The sequence below is a fragment of the Scyliorhinus canicula genome, chromosome 4 (genome assembly GCF_902713615.1).
Source record: "Scyliorhinus canicula chromosome 4, sScyCan1.1, whole genome shotgun sequence".
NCBI classification, from domain to species: domain Eukaryota; kingdom Metazoa; phylum Chordata; class Chondrichthyes; order Carcharhiniformes; family Scyliorhinidae; genus Scyliorhinus; species Scyliorhinus canicula.
Genome location: NC_052149.1, coordinates 232,318,534 through 232,332,652, shown reverse-complemented (window position 1 = coordinate 232,332,652; position 14,119 = coordinate 232,318,534). Strand labels below are relative to the sequence as shown.

The 14,119-nt window shown below is 53.2% G+C and overlaps 1 protein-coding gene across 2 annotated transcripts in view; it reads left to right on the top strand.

Annotated features, from left to right (window-relative positions):
• The window catches only part of LOC119965451 (protein NDNF-like), a 34,282-nt gene extending 28,669 nt beyond the window's left edge, over positions 1 to 5,613 (top strand). For both annotated transcript variants that reach the window (XM_038796246.1, XM_038796247.1), the window contains one exon: positions 3,870 to 5,613. In XM_038796246.1, coding sequence (XP_038652174.1) covers positions 3,870 to 5,233 — 1,364 coding nt within the window. In that variant the 3' untranslated portion in view covers positions 5,234 to 5,613. The remainder of the gene's footprint in view (positions 1 to 3,869) is intronic.
• The last annotated feature ends 8,506 nt before the right edge of the window (positions 5,614 to 14,119 follow it).

Below are 14,119 nucleotides of genomic sequence, written 5' to 3'. Positions count from 1 at the left end.
TGTGTGACACTGGGAGTGTGTGACACTGGGAGTGTGTGACACTGGGAGTGTGTAGCACTGGGAGTGTGTAGCACTGGGAGTGAGTGACACTGGGAGTGTGTGACACTGGGAGTGTGTGGCACTGGGAATGAGTGACACTGGGAGTGTGTGACACTGGGAGTGTGTGGCAGTGGGAGTGAGTGACACTGGGAGTGTGTAGCACTGGGAGTGAGTGGCACTGGGAGTGAACGACACTGGGAATGAGCGGCACTGGGAGTGAGTGACACTGGGAGTGAACGACACTGGGAATGAGCGGCACTGGGAGTGAGCGGCACTGGGATTGGTCGGCATTGGTAGGGAAATTAGACAGAATAAAACACTTGGTGAAGCAGAGGGTTTAGGATGAGGGGTGAAAAGCTGAATAAACACAGGTGACCATGTTTAGTTTATACCAATTATGCAGAAATGTGGCATTTATGTTGTTTATCCAGCAGCTTTTTGAAAGTCTGGTTTGTTTAGTAACTGCGCTGAACCTGGAATATTCCCAACTCAACATCAACAGCTCAGGATGCTGGGGAGCGCAATCTACAAACTATTCAAATTGTAAAAACAAGGATTTCAATCATTACCTTGCGCCCACATCAAAGCAGAAAGAGTGATTTTTCCAAACTGACTTCAAAGTTGTAGAAAGCAAGGGACAAACATAAAAACCTACATTCCCCCCGCTCGAACACAGAAACATATTTCCAACTTCATCCCCCGCTCGAACACAGAAACATATTTCCAACTTCATCCCCCGCTCGAACACAGAAATATATTTCCAACTTCATCCCCCGCTCGAACACAGAAATATATTTCTAACTTCATCCCCCGCTCTAACACAGAAACATACTTCCAACTTCATACCCCGCTCTAACACAGAAACATATTTCCAACTTCATCTCCCGCTCTAACACAGAAACATATTTCCAACCTCATTTGAGGATTAAACTGATTGTGGCCAATTGCTTGATGTGTCTTTAATCTTTCACATCCTCAAACTGAAATTTCTGTCAGGCGTAAGGTTGTAGGAGACATTTGATTATTTTTGTTCAATAAAGCCTCTTTTTATCATTCGTAATTTAGTTTCAATGGAGCTGTCAAGTTGTCGTAATGTGCAGCAAGTGATTAATGGAATATAAAATAGAAATTCCACACATAGGTGGAAATTTGTATTTAGCTATAGGCCGGAATTCTCCGACCCCACGCCGAGTCGGAGATTCTCCGGCCCTCGACGAGCCGCGTGCCCTCTGAGTTTAGCCGAGTCCCACTGGCGTGAGTTACATATGGCCTCACCCAGCAGGACCTGGACATTCTGTTTGCGGGGGCCGACCTTGCGCGGGGGGGGGGGGGGGGGGGGGGGGGGGGGGGGATCTGACCCCGGGGTGGGCCTCCATGGTGGCCTGGCCCGCAATTGGGGCCAGTGGGTGGGCTGGTTCCATGGGGCCCTATGTTGCTCCGCGCCTGTAAGGCTCCGCCATATTGCCCGGGGCCGACGCGGAGACGGGAAACCATGCGCATACGCAAACTCGCGCCGGCCGGAGCACGCTTGCGTGAACTCGCCGGCTTTCGGGCGCTGGAGCTGCGGAGACCACTCCGGCGCCATACTAGCCCCCTGGGAAGGGGTGGATAGCTGCCAGGTGAGGCCCATTGACGCTATCTTTCACGCCGGCGCCAGAACTTGGCCGCAGGATTGGAGAATCCCGGCCATAATCACACAGTCATTAGTCTAAAACCTACATTCATACATTTTAATGTGTTCATGGGAGGTGGGCATTGCAGGCTGTGCCAGCATTTATTGCCCATCCCTCATTGCCCTTGAGGGGCAGTTAAGAATCAACCATCTTTGCTGTGGGTCTGGAGTCACATATCCGCTGGAAGGGTGTTAGTGAACCAGACGGGTTTTGCCAACAAGCAACAATGGTTTCATGGTCATCGTTAGACATTTTAAATTCCAAGTATTTTATTGAGTTCAAATTTCATCACCTGCCGTGGTCCCCAGGTCATTCCTCTGGGTCTCTAGATTACGAGTCCAGCGGCAATACCGCTAATAATCTTTATTATTACCATAAGTAGGCTTACACAAATACTGCAATGAAGTGACAGTGAAAAGCCCCTAGTTTCCATTCCGGCGCCTGTTCGGGTACACAGAGGGAGAATTCAGAATGTCCAATTCACCTAACAAGCACGTCTTTCGGGATTTGTGGGAGGAAACCGGAGCACCCGGAGGAAACCCACGCAGACACGGGGAGAACGTGTAAACTCCACGCTCCTCACGATTTAAAACTGAAATTAAAGTACAGTATTCAAAGAAAAACAGGGAACTAGATTAGGCAGTGTCTTTGTTCTTCTTTCTTCAAAACTGCAATTAAAACTCAAAGAAAAAGGTAAATTCTCAAGAATGATGTTAAAATTATGTTAAAAATGTAAGTTTAACACTCTTCCGCAGCCAGCTTTTGAATCATTATATTCCATTGCCCCAGAATAACCGCTCTCCCATCGGAATAAAGCAATTACTTTAACAACTCCTCTCTTATTTTATCACACTTTATCCTTCTGCTTACTCAACCTCATTCAAAAGACAATTACATACACACATGAAACAAGCAAATTTAAGACAACTCACAGAACCAGACCTTGGAGTAAAGAAAGCTGAGGGAGGACCTGATTGAGGTGATAAAAATTATATGGGGCAGAGAAAATAACTTTTCCCCTTAGAATCCTTACGGTGCAGGAGGAGGCCATTCGGCCCATCGAGTCTGCACTGACCCTATGAAAGAGCACTCCACTAAGGCCCATCACCCTACCCCATTTCCATAACACCACCTCACCTTTGGACACTAGGGCCAATTTATCACGGCCAATCTACCTAACCTGCACGTCTTTGGTCTGTGGGAGGCAACTGGAGCACCTGGAGGAAACCCACGCACACACGTGGAGAACGTGCAGACTCCGCACAGACAGTGACCCGAATTGAACCCGGGTCCCTGGCGCTGTGGGGCAGCAGTGCTAATCACTGTGCCACATTAGCATCCATAGCCCCCAGTAGCAGAACAGCCAATAACCAGGGGTATAGATTTAAGGTTATGGGCAGGAGGTTCATAAGAGATGTGAGGAAAATCCTTTTCACCCAGCGGGTGGTGGGAATCTGGAACTCACTTTTCTCGTGCCCTTTTGTCTCCCCAGCTCCGTTCTCAGTCTGGCTTTTCCCCACGCTATCTTATCTCCTGGCTCCACTCTCAATCTCGTTCTTTCTTGTGCCCTTTGACCTCCCAGCTCCACTCTATCTCACTCTTCCTTGCGCTCTTTTATCGTCCTGGCTCCACTCTCTCACAGAACCTTTTATATCTGCGAGAGAGAACACACAGGGCCTTAGTTTAACAAACGATGGCCTCTTCAACTTGATGGAACCATCAATTCACTAGACACGTGCTTTAAGATATGAACAGTGGTTTTAATCTACTTACTACCGAGCCAGCCTGTTACCCGTTGAACTCTCGATGACCTGCAGGCTGGCTCTGGACAAGGGTATTTATACAGCAGTCCAGGGGGAGGAGTTGTGGGCGGAGCCAAGGGTGGAGCCCTGTACAAACACCTGAGCATTCCCAGATCTACTCCCCCCCCCCTAGTGGTCGGATAACGCTACTGCGCTTACAATGGTATTGGTAAATACAGTGTGAATTACTAAGTTACATTCACCACACAACTGTACTGGGAGTGCCAGCTGCGATTTTGTGTTCAAACCTGTCAGTGGGACCTGAATCCACAACCTCTGATTCAGAGGCAAGAGTCCCGGCAACTGAATCTCTGTTGGCATTTTTGTTTAACCTCATCATTTCTTCTTTTAACAGGCGAATTGGAGCATTTTAATCTCCAGAAGGACCCCAAGGTGACTGTTCAGGCTCAAAGTGCAGAGTTGTTTTATTATCAAGGTAATGATGTTGAGTGTTATGGCATTGCTGATAGCCCAGCCGGCATCTACAGACTGGAACTTGTGTCCATCGAGAAGGACGCCATTTTCAACGCCTATGCCACAACCACCCCTGAATCTGATCAACCGTACCCCAAACTGCCCAGTGACTCACGGTTGGGCCTGACATTTGTGGGACGTACTAGTGTTTCTCTGGTGTGGAAGCCAAGTCCAGCTACCTCTCAGTTCCACCAGCCCACAGAGTACTGTGTGGTCGTTAATAAGAAGCACAACTATAAAAGCCTGTGTGCCGTTGAGGCTAAACTTAACGAGGCCGACCTTTTCAAAAGGGCACAGTGGTCGGGGTTGGATTGGGGGCTGTCAGGGTCTGCGCTCCTTGACGATGCGGCCAATCGCCCAATTGTTGGGCGTCAGTCTATGAAACCATCAGCTGGACACCTGGCAGGCATTCAGAGAACCTGCACCGGGAGCAAAAACACGTTCACCGTATCCTGGCTAAAACCCAGCACCCAGTACTACTTTGATGTTTTCATTTCGAATCTCCTGACCAACGTGAGCTCGGCCTACCTGGGGACATTTGCTAAAACCAAGGACGAGGCGAAGCAAAAAGTGCAGGAGCTGAAAGCTGGGAGGGTGACGGAGATATTCATCAAGCGGGGAAGTTCCAAATCCCTGCGGTTCAAGCCAGTTTCCTCTCATCATTCGGTGATGGTCTCTCTTCAGTCCTGCTACCGTACAGCCCACGTGCAGATCAGGCAGAACAGAAAGGTGGTGGCATCCCAGAGTGTGAAGGGAGTTCAACATTTCCGCCTCATCGGCAAGCCGAAAGCTCGGTACCTACTCCGCCTAAAAGCTGGAAAAGGCAGGAAGGCCTTGTTGAAAGTTCACGTAACCACTCACCCCAGCAAGCAGCCGTTCCCAGCCCTCCCCCGTGACACGAGGCTCAAAGTGTTTGACCGACTGCGCGCCTGCTCTTCCTTGACTGTCGCCTGGCTGGCCACACAGGCCCTGAACAAATATTGCGTGTACAGAAAGCGGGTGGTGCGCAAGGAGAAACCAAAAGAACTGCAAAACCACTGCCTCGGACCAACAGCGAGGAGCAAGTCGGAGAAGGTGAGCTGCCAATATTTCCGTGGCTCAAATCTGCGGAAGGCGGTGATGACAGAACATATTGAGGGCCTGGAGCCTGGGGAAACCTACCAACTCGATGTCTATGTGGTAGGCCAAGGGAGAAACTCGGTGAAGTACCAGAGCAAGATAGTCAGAACGAGGAAGGCATGTTGACGTGCGGGGAAGACGTCACCTCTGCACCTTCTTCACTCTTCCCTTCCTCCACACTTTGGGGACTGGCGTGCAGGCTTGGGGTGGGGACCTGGCCTCCTGCTCACCTTGTCTTCTCTCCTGCTCTCTTCAATGTTCGGGTGGTGACCTTTCACCTCAGGTTACGTCCCCTGAGGATTCTCTGGTTGGGAAAAGAGAGACAGATATTGGGGGCAAAAACGTGAAGATATCTCAGAAGGATAATGGGACCATCCCTCTTACACACGCCAAGCAGAGAAAGCTCAACAAGCACAATGTTTCCAATGAGGTGTGTCTTACCGTCACCTAGTTCATTTTGTAAAGAGTTTACAGAAAATAAATGCTCAATTAATTTAGAAGGACCAGATTTTGGCATTGTGTATAATGTGAGTTGACATTTTATTGTGGACCTCACTGTTTTTTTTGCTGACCTTTCAATCACCATCCCGACCACAGCTAAAGAAATAATTCAACCGTTTATTTATTTATTTATTCGGTCTGAGATGTGGGGTTCTCCTTAATTCCTTTGTCTCTGTGATGAACCATCAATTATAACAAAGACGAGTTGTGGAACGAAACTGTGGCTTTAATCAGCTAAACGAGAACCTGCTGGCAACTGACCCCGAACTGGGGCAGGGCCAGAGGTCGGCCACCTTGATACAGAGCCTGAGGGGAGGAGCCACAGGCGGAGCCAGCAGAGACAACAAACAATATATACAATACAGGAACAGTGGTTTACCACAATATATGTCCTATTGTAACAGTGGTTACCCCACTCTGATGGTCAGAATTGCAGGGTTATACCTGTCAGGAAAGATTGACTATAGAAGTTGGGAAGTTATGTTGCAGTTGTACAGGACGTTGGTGAAGCCGCACCCAGAGCATTGTGTTCAGTTTTGGGCACCTTGCTATGGGAAAGATGTTATTAAACTGGAGAGAGCGCAGAAGAGATTTACAGGGATGTTGCCAGGACTCGAGGGACTGAGTTACAGGGAGAGAGTGGACAGGCTGGGACTTTTTCTTTGCAGCGTAGGAGGCTGAGGGGTGATCTTACAGAGGTGGAACCCCCACCCTACACCACATGCCAGCACCCATACCAGCTGCCATGGCCGGGTGCTCTGACTACTGAGGCCACCAGCTACCCACCCCCGGTCTTCATGAGTCAGACTGTCTATTACTGTGCGTTTTCTGCTCCCTCCCCCCCACCCCCATGAGAAGGCTGCCCATAACCGCTGGACCTGCGGCCCCTCACTATAGCTGAGCAGAGGGCCCTGTACATGGTCCCAGAGGAAAGGGAAGTCATGGAGCTCGGCCATGGGCGAGGAAGTGAGACCCCGCTAAATCGCCGTTCCCCATGCCACCTGTGTCAACCTCCCCCAACAACACCCATACACTACCCACACCCCCACAATACCCCCACCCGCAACTCACTTGCACCCTCACCCCCACACCACCCACACCCCACCCTCACTCCCACAATACCCCCACCCGCACCCCACCTGCACCCTCACCCACACACCACCCTCACCCCACTCTCATCTCCGCACCCCTCATCCTCACCCTCACCCCCACACCACCCTCACCCCACTCTCACTCCCACAATACCCCCACCCGCACCCCACCTGCACCCTCACCCCCACACCACCCACATCCCACCCTCACTCCCACAATACCCCCACCCGCACCCCACCTGCACCCTCACCCACACACCACCCTCACCCCACTCTCATCTCCGCACCCCTCATCCTCACCCTCACCCCCACACCACCCTCACCTTCAACCCACCCTCACCCCGCCCTCACCCCCACCTGCACCCTCACCCCCACACTACCCCCACCCGCACCCCACCCCCACCTTCACCCCCACACTACTCCCACCCTCACCCCAAACCCCACCCCAACCCCACCCACACCCCCACCCCCACCTTCACCCCCACACCACCCTCACCTTGAACCCGCCCTCACCCCCACCCTCACCCCCACCCCCACCCTCACCTCAAGTCCCACCCCCAACCCCACCCACACCCTCACCCCCACCCTCACCCCAATGCCACCCCACGCCACCCTCACCTTCAACCCAACCCTCATCTCCACCCTCACCCCTAACCCACCCCATGCTCACCCCCACACCACCCCCTTACCACCCTCACCCCCACACCACCCTCACCCCCACCCCACGCTCACCCCCACCCCACACCCTCACCCCCACACCACCCCCACCCTCACCCACACACCACCCTCATCCCCACACCACCCCCACCCTCACCCCCACCCTCACCCACACACTACCCTCATTCCCACCCACATCCCCACACCATCCTCACCACCTCCAGTCCCCCCTGGCCGAGGGTCTAATCAAGCGTCTTGTCTTGTGACTTGCAGGACCTGCTGGAGACGGGGTGGGTCCATGTGGTGTCCCCCGCCCCCAGCGAGTGCCATAACCGGAGTCCCCCCACCGTGAGCCGAGCAGTGACGAGGATAGCAGCTCGGACGGGAGCCCTCGACACGAGGCCCAAGACCCCGTAGCTCGAGTCTGGGGATGACACTGACTTCCCATCACAGCCGTCTCCAACACCCCTCACTGTCCATCCCAGAGACTATCACCTCGGTCGGGCACTTTAGTGAAGAGGCTCCTGGGACACTCTCTGGTGCTCCCCACACAGCTGATCCGGTACAGCAGGTGGAGGTAGGAATTCCCGAGGGGGTGTACAGTCGGTGGGCAGGCCGATCCCAGGGACCAGCTGCTGTCTAGACGGATTTTGGGCTTCTGGGATGGACGGTCCCATCTATTGTGGAGATGCAGTCACAGAGCCAGGGGCTACATGAGGGGATGTTGGCGAGCGTCCAGCACCTGCAGGTGGAGATGTCCAACCGCCTGCAGGAACAGGAGGTGGTGGCGACCATGCGAGCCACCCAGGCCAACACCACATAGGTGGCACCCACGGTGGAGGCATGGGGGGGGGGGGGGGGGGGCAAGGGTGTAGGGTGTTGGCTATGGATCAGCATGTCCAAGGTGTGGGCCATTCTATCCAGGGCCTAGCCAAGGCCAAGGCCAGGGCTGTCATTCACAAACAGACATGTATATGGCTGCCCCTCCTCCACCATTCCAGTCATGTCCGGCCAATGTCCGGCCCAGCAGCCCACAGTTGCTCCTCTCTGTGTCCTACCTCCTAACTCTCCCTCAGCAGCCACGACACCGGGTTACCGATTTTTAAAAGCACAAGTGAACGGTGCCGTTGGGAACTCGGCCCATCAGTGGTGGAGAGTTGGGGTGGCCCAGGCTAATACCGGGTCGGGCTTGCTAATGATATGCAAAATGGTATTTACTATACGTGGGTTCTGGAATGTATTGACCCTGCTGTCGAGGTGACGGAGAATGGTGATTTAGTGTGAGATCAGCACCCACCGCGATTTCACCATCGGAACGTTTCTCCGCCCAATCGCGTTTCCCGATTCCGGCATCAGCTGACAGGGAATCCTGCTCCGGGATTCTCGGAAGTACCTTCGGAAGTGTAGGCTGCTCGCTGTAATACTCCCATTTGTACTGGTGCCACACTTCACCTGTGAGTCTGGGGCAAAGAGTTTTGGCGAAATATTCAACTGTACCGGGCATCAGAGCCTGATCCTGCCCTTGCCTGATGCCCAAGGGCAGCGAGCTGTATGGAGGGAATCACAATAGCAATCAGGAGTAGGAACCATGACTGGTCATCTCCACTTCCTAGCTGATGGACAGACAGGTGAATCTTGGCCAAATTTAGCTGAGACCAGGGAAATCTCTAGCGTTTAATCTCCTCCACAGATTTGTGAGCAAACTGGGAGAAAGATTATACAGCCATCAAAAAATATTGGGCATTTTTAAAAGGTTTTCTTTGAACTTTTTGTTTGATAGTTTGAAAAATATTGAAGCATAGATTAAAAGTCATTCAGTCCATCGAACCTGCTCCATTATTCAATTAGCCCATGACTAATCTCTATCTCAACTCCATTTACCAGCCTCGGCATCATCCCTTTGAGGCACCCTCAATTACGACTCGAGAGCGAGGTCGGTAATCAAATGGCTTTAATCTACAGAGAACTGAACAGCATCCGAGAGAAGTGTGCTCACCACATGGAGCCTTATCCTATATACCGTTTCCTGGGGGCGTAGCCAGAGGCGGAGTCCCCCAGGGTTCCAAGCCTCTTAAAGGGGCAAGGTATTAAAGGTCAGGTACCGTCTACGGCAGTTATTAATACTGTTCATCACACCCTTCATATCTTCAACCAATAAGAATCTATCACTCCGAGACTTGGCAGCTCCTATTGAACCCCAACACCTACATCTTACTGGGGAGCAAGTACCAGATTTCTATTACTCCTTGTATTAACAGTAAGAAATCTTACAACAGAGGAGAGGAGAGCAGAGGAGATTCACGAGGTTAATCCCAGAGTTGAAGGGATTGGATTACGAGGAGAGGTTGAGTAGACTGGGACTGCACTCGTTGGAATTTAGAAGGATGAGGGGGGATCTTATAGAAACATTAAAAATTATGAAGGGAATAGATAGGATAGATGCGGGCAGGTTGTTTCCACTGGCGGGTGAAAGCAGAACTAGGGGGCATAGCCTCAAAATAAGGGGAAGTAGATTTAGGACTGAGTTTAGGAGGAACTTCTTCACCCAAAGGGTTGTGAATTTATAGAATTCCTTGCACAGTGAAGCAGTTGAGGCTCCTTCATTACATGTTTTTAAGGTAAAGATAGATAGTTTTTTGAAGAAAAAAAGGGATTAAGGGTTATGGTGTTCGGGCCGGAAAGTGGAGCTGAGTCCACAAAAGATCAGCCATGATCTCATTGAATGGCGGAGCAGGCTCGAGGGGCCAGATGGCCGACTCCTGCTCCTAGTTCTTATGTTCTTATGTTCTAACACCAGGTTAAAGTCCAACAGGTTTGTTTCGAATCACTAGCTTTCGGAGCGCAGCTCCTTCCTCAGGAGCTGAGGAATTTCTTCAGCTCCTGAGGAAGGAGCTGCGCTCCGAAAGCTCGTGTTTGAAACAAACCTGTTAGACTTTAACCTGGTGTTGTAAGACTTCTTACTGTGCCCACCCCAGTCCAACATCGGCATCTCCACATCCCTGTATTAAAAAAGTGCTTCCTATTGTCACCACTGCAGGCACAGGCTCTCTCTGAACCCTATCAAATCCTTCAATCATCTGATTCACCTCAATTAGATCGCCCCTAAACCTTCCATGGGGGACATGTCTCTCTTCATTATTAAACCCATCATCATTCCGGTGAATCTGCATCCCCAACAAGGCCAATATATCCTTCCTCATTTCTTTTTTAAAAAAATTTTATTCAAATTTTCCAACAACAAATTTTATCCCAACAACGAAAAGAGAAAAACAATAACCCCTCCCCCTCCCCCCAATACAAAAACAATAAATTAACTACAAGAAAGAGTAATGGACATAGAACCATAAGAACAAACCCCCATACCGAACCCATAGTCCCCCCCCCTCCCCCAGATCCAACCCCCCCCCCCTCTCCCCCCCTCCCCCCCCCCCCCCCCCCCCACACTGCGTTGCTTCCGCCAGGAAGTCAAGAAAAGGCTGCCACCGCCGGAAGAACCCTTGCACCGACCCCCTCAGGGCAAACTTGACCCTCTCCAGTTTGATGAACCCGGCCATATCGCTGATCCAGGATTCCGGTCTCGGGGGCTTCGCGTGACTCCACTGTAACAGGATCCTGCGCCGGGCTACTAGGGACACAAAGGCCAGAATACCGGCCTCTCTCGCCTCCTGCACTCCCGGCTCCGATGTTACCCCAAAAATAGCGAGCCCCCAGCCCGGATCCACCAAGGAACCAACCACCTTAGACAAGGTCCCCGCCATCCCCTTCCAGAAACCCTCCAACGCCGGACACGCCCAGAACATGTGGGTGTGATTCGCTGAGCTCCCCGAACACCTCCCACACCAGTCCTCTCCCCCAAAGAACCGGCTCAGCCTGGTCCCAGTCATATACACCCTATGCAGCACCGTCAGCTGAATTAGACTAAGCCGTGCTCAAGAAGAGGACAAATTCACCCTCCCCAGGGCGTCCGCCCATGTCCCCTCCTCAATCTCCTCCCCCAACTCCCTCCTCCCACTTCACTTTCAGCTCCTCCACCAAGGCCTCATCTCCCTCGGCATCACCTGATAAATTGCAGAGATCCTGCCCTCACCGACCCACGCCCCCGAGAGCACCCTATCCTGCACCCCCCTAGGCGGCAATAGCGGAAACTCCGCCACCTGCCGCCTAACAAACGCCCGAATCTGCATATACCTGAAAGCATTCCCGGGGGGAGACCCCACTTCCCTTCTAACTCCTCTAAGGTCGCAAACTTCCCGTCTAGGAAGAGGTCCCCCATCCGCCTGATACCTGCCCTGTGCCAACTCAGAAACCCTCCATCTATCCTCCCTGGTACAAACCGGTGGTTCCCCCGTATCGGGGACCAAACTGAGGCCTTCACTTCCCCCCTATGACGCCTCCACTGCCTCCAGATTTTGAGGGTAGCTACCACTACTGGACTTGAAGAGTACCTTGCCGGGGGAGTGGCAGCGGGGCCGTCACCAGTGCCTCCAAACTCGTACCCACGCAGGATGCCGCCTCCACCCTCTTCCATGCGGCTCCCTCCCCCTCCATCACCCACCTACGAATCATTGCCACATTCGCAGCCCAGTAATACCCACACAGGTTGGGCAGCGCAATCCACCCACCTCCCTGCCTTGCTCCTAGAATACCCTCCTCACTCTCGGGGACTTCTGCGCCCACATAAACCCCGTAATGCTCCTGTTAACCCTCCTAAAGAAAACCTTTGGATCATAATGGGTAAACACTGGAAGAGGAACAGAAACCTCGGGAGCACCGTCATCTTAACCGACTGGACCCTGCCCTCTAGGGAGAGTGGCAACACATCCCACCTCCTGAACTCCTCCTCCATCTGCTCCACCAGCCTCGTGAAGTTTAACCTATGTAGGGCCCCCCAGCTCCTGGCTATCTGGACTCCCAGGTATCCAAGCTCCTCTCTGCCCTTTTCAGCGGGAGCTCCCCTATCTCTCTTTCTTCTGGTCCCCCATATGCACCACAAACAGCTCGCTCGCCCCACATTGAGCTTATAGCCAGAGAAGTCTCCGAACTCCCCCAGAATCCTCATCACCACTGGCATCCCCCTCCCCCCCGCGCCGGATCGCAATGTACATCAGTAAATCGTCTGTGCACAGCGATAGCCGGTGCTCCCCCCCCCCGCGCACGATCCCCCTCCAGTTCCTCAAGTCCCTCACTGCCATGGCCAGGGGTTCGATCGCCAACGCGAAGAGCAGGGGAGACAAGGGGCACCCCTGCCTCGTCCCCCGGGACAACCGAAAGTCCTCCGACCTCCTCCCATTCGTCACCACACTCGCTACCGCGGCACTATACAGCAGCCTCACCCACCTAATGAATCCCTCACCAAACCCAAATCTCCTCAACACCTCCCACAGGTAGCTCCACTCCACCCTGTCAAAAACTTTCTCCGCATCCATCGATGCCACTATCTCTGCCTCCCCATCCACCGCCGGCATCATAATGACATTAAGAAGCCGCCGCACATTGACATTCAGCTACCTCCCCTTCACAAAACGCGTTTGGTCCTCGTGAATGACCTGCGGGACCACATCCTCCACCCTCCTGGCCAGTATCTTGGCCAACAGCTTCGCGTCCACATTGGGGAGCGAGATCGGCCTGTAAGATCCACACTGGAGGGGGTCCTTATCCCGCTTAAAGATCAAAGAAATTAATGCTCTGGACATTGTCGGGGGCAAGGCCCCCCCCCCCCCCTCTCCTCATTCAGGGTCCGCACTAACAGCGGGCCCAACAGGTCTGAAAACCTCTTGTAAAATTCCACCGGGAAGCGGTCAGGCCCCGGTGCCTTCCCTGACTGCATACTCCCCATCGCCTTGATCAGCTCCTCCAACTCAATTGGGGCCCCCAGACCCTTCGCCCGCTCCTCTCCCACTCTCAGGAACTCCAGCTTATCCAAGAGGTGGCCATCCCACCCTCCTCCCTAGGGGGCACCGACCGGTACAGCTCCTTGCACTCCGCACCAGGTTCCCTCCAACATCTCTAACTCCCCCTATCTCCCTCGCCGCCTCCCACTTCCGGAGCTGGTGGGCCAGCATCCGACTTGCCTTCTCCCCGTGCTCGTACACCGCCCCTGCGCCCTCCTCCACTGCGCCTCCGCCTTCCGGGTGGTCAGTATATCGAACTCCGCTTGGAGACTACGACGCTTCCTCAAAAGCCCCTCTCCCGGGACTTCCGCATACCTCCTGTCCACCCTTACCATTTCTTCCACCAACCTCTCCCTCTCAACCCTCTCCCCCCTCTCCCTGTTCGCCCGAATGGATATCAGCTCCCCTCTAACCACCACCTTCAACGCTTCCCAGACCATCCCAACTTGCACCTCCCCATTGTCATTAGCTTCCAAATACCCCTCTATGCACCTACGGACCCGCCCACATACTTCCTCCTCTGACAGAAGCCCCACCTCTAACCTCCACAGCGGGCGTTGATCCTTCCCCTCCCCCCAGTTCCAGGTCCACCGAATGCGGGGCGTGGTCTGATACGGCAATCGCCGAGTACTCCGCCCCTACTACTCTCGGAATCAGCGCCCTGCTGAAGACAAAAAAGTCGATCCGGGAATAAGCCTTATGAACGTGGGAGAAAAACGAGAACTCCCGGCCTCATAACCCTCCAAGGGTCCACCCCTCCCATCTGGTCCATGAACCCCCTCAGCACTGAGGCCGCCGCCGGCCTCTTACTGGTCCTGGACCTCGAACGATCCAGGGCTGGGTCCAGCACTGTATTAAAATCTCCTCCCAAT